The sequence below is a fragment of the Ylistrum balloti genome, unplaced genomic scaffold, assembly GCF_031769215.1.
Source record: "Ylistrum balloti isolate Yb309-2 unplaced genomic scaffold, AGI_CSIRO_Ybal_v1 Utg371668, whole genome shotgun sequence".
Taxonomy (NCBI): Eukaryota; Metazoa; Mollusca; class Bivalvia; order Pectinida; family Pectinidae; genus Ylistrum; species Ylistrum balloti.
Window position 1 is genome coordinate 96,713 of NW_026782845.1, and position 5,536 is coordinate 102,248.

The 5,536-nt window shown below is 39.3% G+C and overlaps 1 protein-coding gene across 1 annotated transcript; it reads left to right on the plus strand.

The window, feature by feature from the left end:
* Positions 1 to 4,771: 4,771 nt before the first annotated feature.
* On the plus strand, positions 4,772 to 5,536 carry LOC132563280 (uncharacterized). Its single transcript, XM_060228039.1, has one exon. The coding sequence runs from the start codon at positions 4,772 to 4,774 to the stop codon at positions 5,534 to 5,536; it is 765 nt and encodes a 254-aa protein (XP_060084022.1).

Below are 5,536 nucleotides of genomic sequence, written 5' to 3' on the forward strand. Positions count from 1 at the left end.
ACTGACGCCTCCCTGAGGACCGCAATGGCCACAACTTGCACTTTGACGGCAGACCATGAATATAGGTTACTTTCCATGTGCTATGTGGCGGGTGTAGTTGATGAAGCGGTCGATTATTCTCTCTGAGCCCAAGTTATTATTCTCCTTGAACCTATTTTAGAGATTAAATGTATTTTTTTTTGTTCTCATTGTGCACCCATTGGATTGATGTAATAGAGGCTCTTTTTTAAAAGTGACATCAATCTTTCCACGGTGGTGTTTGTACAAGAATGTTTGATTTATCTAGGTATTTGCTGAAATGAAAACAGACATTTGTTTATTCTTTGTCCTTAGGTGTGAAGTTTTACCCAAATCGTTTTGAATAACATGCGACGGGTCTTCTGTATGCTGTTCAGTGAGATAGTATCCAACTTCTACAAGAAGATGAGATGATGGAGAGAGGTGACAAATACAGTAAACAAGCAAAGAAACGTGTTGGTAGAAAGAGAACGAAAGCGTCTTTGTAAAGATTCCGTTGATACATCAATGCTGAATGTTTCTACAGTTCTGATGCGGTGCCTGTCGGCATCACGTGTATAAGAAACGGAACTTATTGAATCATTTATGACACTCCTATATTTGCACAGGGTAGAAAAATCTTTTGAAACATCGATCGAAGGTTTTAAAATCATAGTTACAATAGAATTTCCAAGACACACCATGCTTTTAGAAGTTTTCATGTCACTTATGAATTTTTGTATAATTGGAAGCTAAAACGAACCTATTTCATAAAGATAATTATCTTTATTTGAATCCATCTTCATAAAAAAAACGCAACGAACACATGACCAGACATGGCACGTGTTTCCACAACACGTGGTTTCTACAACACGTGTTTTACAGATTCGCTTTTAAATATACCCACAACTCAATCTATTTTGACACGAAGAATTGATGCGGTAAACACGCAATGGGTTTGTTTGTATCTTACTTATGAGCTATATATACCTTCATTTGATATCGACTGCTGCACGAAGACAATTTTACAAGCATATTTAGGGATACCTTCAATAGACTATTTGCCGTATTTGTATCACAAAACTTATATGTTACACGCTCAACAAAGGTTTCCTTGTTGCTAATATCACAGGGAAAAAAGTGAAACTATCAATTTAAAATTGTGATCCGAAGTTTCCTTGAGATTTCAGATACAGATATCTATATTCAGCACGTTTGCGCATTGGTTGAAAGGTGTTTTATGTTGTTTTTTGTTTGTTTGTGTAGGTTTGGAGGTTGAGTGAGGCTCCAGTAGACTATTCTAGATAATATCCAACCTCTGTCAAAGGTCTTCCTTTTTTTATAATAAACTCAGACATTGCACACGTTTTTGATTTTCATTATTTAATTTCACCTATCACGTATGTCCTCTGTGACGTTGACATATTGGCATCGAGCGGATGTTTCGCTTTATATAGGAATTCAACTAAAAATTTATTGGTAATTTTTGCCAAAGGTTCGTAGTTGAGCTCTATATAGCTTCATGATTAATAAAATATTGAGAAACTGAAATTCTTTTTCAATACGGACCTATTCTTATTACGATTCGCCAGGGATTCAATGCAATCCATTGACAGGCTCGTGTAATTAATCTCCAAGATAAATATTATCTGAGAGAATTGATATATTGTTGACGATAAATGTTTACGTCTTTGAAGATTTACGGATATACTGTGATTAAGGGTAATCCCTGTCTAAGTATGATTTTAACAATGAGGTACAGGAGAAACACAGGTCAGGTCTCTTCTGAATCAGGGGATGAAAAACAATCGCTCACCTTCTTGAATTCTTTTAGGACCTAAACTCGAGGGAAACATGATAGTTTGCAAAGAGAAGATTTCAAATGATAAATATTTGTTTTATGGTTAGGTTATGTACTTGTTTTATACTTTTTTCTGGAAATGTTGTAATTATTGAAGTAATCAACAACAGTACTTATATACTGTACCTATAGCTGTATGACATGGTACTCACTATATTGTAACTACTTGGCGACTACACTTTATTTACAGGACAGACACAGGTCACTGGTCATTTATTTATGTTCGGCTTGTTATTGTACTGAAATGTGACATCATAGTTTATTTTTGAAATGAATACAAAATATGGAAGTTTCTATTAATTAAAGTCAGTAATGAGCACGATTTTTTTTCACCCTTGGCAAACTTTGACGTCCTTCAGTGATTATCTGACCACAGTCATCCTTCAGTGATTATCTGACCACAGTCATCCTTCAGTGATTATCTGACCACAGACATCCTTCAGTGATTATCTGACCACAGTCATCCTTCAGTGATTATCTGACCACAGTCATCCTTCAGTGATTATCTGACCACAGACGTCCTTCAGTGATTATCTGACCACCATCGTCCTTCAGTGATTATCTGACCACAGACATCCTTCAGTGATTATCTGACCCCAGTCATCCTTCAGTGATTATCTGACCACAGTCATCCTTCAGTGATTATCTGACCACAGTCATCCTTCAGTGATTATCTGACCACAGACGTCCTTCAGTGATTATCTGACCACCATCGTCCTTCAGTGATTATCTGACCACAGACATCCTTCAGTGATTATCTGACCACAGACATCCTTCAGTGATTATCTGACCACAGACGTCCTTCAGTGATTATCTGACCACAGACGTCCTTCAGTGATTATCTGACCAGAGACATCCTTCAGTGATTATATCACCACAATAGTCCTTCAGTGATTATCTGACCACAGACGTACTTCAGTGATTATCTGACCACAATCGTCCTTCAGTGATTATCTGACCACAATCGTCCTTCAGTGATTATCTGACCACAGACATCCTTCAGTGATTATCTGACCACAGACGTCCTTCAGTGATTATCTGACCACAGACGTCCTTCAGTGATTATCTCACCACAATCGTCCTTCAGTGATTATCTGACCACAGACACCCTTCAGTGATTATCTCACCACAATCGTCCTTCAGTGATTATCTCACCACAGACGTCCTTCAGTGATTATCTGACCACAGTCGTCCTTCAGTGATTATCTCACCACAATCGTCCTTCAGTGATTATCTGACCACAGACATCCTTCAGTGATTATCTAACCACAGACGTCCTTCAGTGATTATCTGACCACAGACGTCCTTCAGTGATTATCTGACCACTGACCATAGACGTCCTTCAGTGATTATCTAACCACAGTCATCCTTCAGTGATTATCTCACCACAGACGTCCTTCAGTGATTATCTGACCACAGTCGTCCTTCAGTGATTATCTGACCACAATCGTCCTTCAGTGATTATCTGACCAAAGACATCCTTCAGTGATTATCTCACCACAGACGTCCTTCAGTGATTATCTGACCACCGACGTCCTTCGGTGATTATCTGACCACAGTCATCCTTCAGTGATTATTTGACCACAGACGTCCTTCAGTGATTATCTGACCACCGACGTCCTTCAGTGATTATCTGACCACAGACATTCTTCAATGATTATCTGACCACAGACGTCCTTCAGTGATTATCTGACCACAGACGTCCTTCAGTGATTATCTGACCACAGACGTCCTTCAGTGATTATCTGACCACAGACGTCCTTCAGTGATTATCTGACCACCATCGTCCTTCAGTGATTATCTCACCACAGACGTCCTTCAGTGATTATCTGACCACAGTCATCCTTCAGTGATTATCTGACCACAATCGTCCTTCAGTGATAATCTGTCACTTCGGCTGTACGTCTGATGTCAGCTTTTTCATTCGATGTTTTTCGTTGTGTCTTTCATATTTTGTATCGTGGTGCTTAATGTTCTTGGTGTTTCAAACACTTACGTTTTCATAGACATTTGATGTTGTAGATAAATATAGCTGAACATGTCTGCTGGTACCAATTTCAGCAGTTCGTTGATATATTAATGTAACGATTTTAAAAAAATAAATGGTTTGACAGAATCTAACTATGTAAAAAGTAACATTACTAGATAAGTAGTCCCTAAAAGCTGTGTTACCAGGATAATATTGCCCACTAAACTACTGAAAGTGAAACCTTTATAAAGAGGCTTGGATTAAACAACAACAAAACAAAAATAAAAAAGCATCGTTCTTTTTGTAAAAAAAAAAAAAAAAATGGAGAGCGAGTAAATAACGACTCGGTTGAGAAAGTATGTCGTTTACTAAAATGTTGAAACGTAGACACAAGATAATCATAATGATGTTTTACACTATATTCGATCAATTGTGTTAGTAGAAGAATCTTTGAGTACAATACAACTGACGACATAACCGCGAATAACATAATACCAAACACTATAATTTAATTACCATATTAAGATATGGAAATATGATTATTGATATTTATTTCATATTAAAGCAGTTGGTTTTATCAATGGAAGAAAACAAATTAACAAACTCTATTATGTTGGTAACATTTTGATTTGATATTTAATTAGCGTTCTATATCATGAAAGACTTAAATGCAGCATCTCCAACATGGATTTAGTAAATTATCCATAGCTTCATCTAATTCATTTACAGTCGCTGTATGAGGAAACTGAGATGATTATTCTGAAAAGGATATCTGTCATTGAAGAATGGAGTGTAAGTAATCTTAAAGTTCCGGGTTAGATAAACATTCACTACTCCAAACAAGTTGTCATGAAATACAATCTTACTGTTACAGATTCAAACACGAGGGAGGCATTTCTGATTGTTAAGGGGGTTTTGAGGAGAGTCAGAAATCCGCATCAATAATGGCGATATCTCTGCCTGAACCTTATGATGCTATTTCTACAACCCCAACCCCTAGCACTACACTCATCAAAACACTACCTACCCTCCAACCTCCAGCTCTACAACCTTCACACCACCACATTAAACCCAAACTCCCAGCTCTACACCCTTCACAACAATACCTACAATCCCAAACCCCAGCTCTACACCCTTCACAACACCCCCACAACCCCAGTTCCCTATTCCACACCCTTCACAACATCCCCTACAACCCCAGTCCCCAGCACTACACCTTCCACAACATCCCCTACAACCCCAGCCCCCAGCTCTACACTCTTCACAACACCCCCTACAACCCTAACCCCCAGCTCAACACCTTTCACAACATATCAACAACTCCAGCCCCCAGCTCTACACTCTTCACAATACCCCCTATAACCCCAGCCCCCAGCTCTACACTCTTCACAACATCTTCAACAACTCCAACCCCCAGCTCTACACCCTTCACAACACCCCACAACCCCAACCCCCAGCTCCACACCCTTCACAACACCCCCTACAACCCCAACCCCCAGCACTACACCCTTCACAACATCCCCTACAACTCCAACCTCCAGCTCCACACCCGTCACAACACCCTCTACAACTCCAACCCCCAGCTATACACCTTTCACAACACCCCCTACAACTCCAACCCCCGCTCTACACCCGTCACAACACCCCCTACAACTCCAACCCCAGCTCTACACCCTTCACAACACCCCCTACAACTCCAATGTCTATAA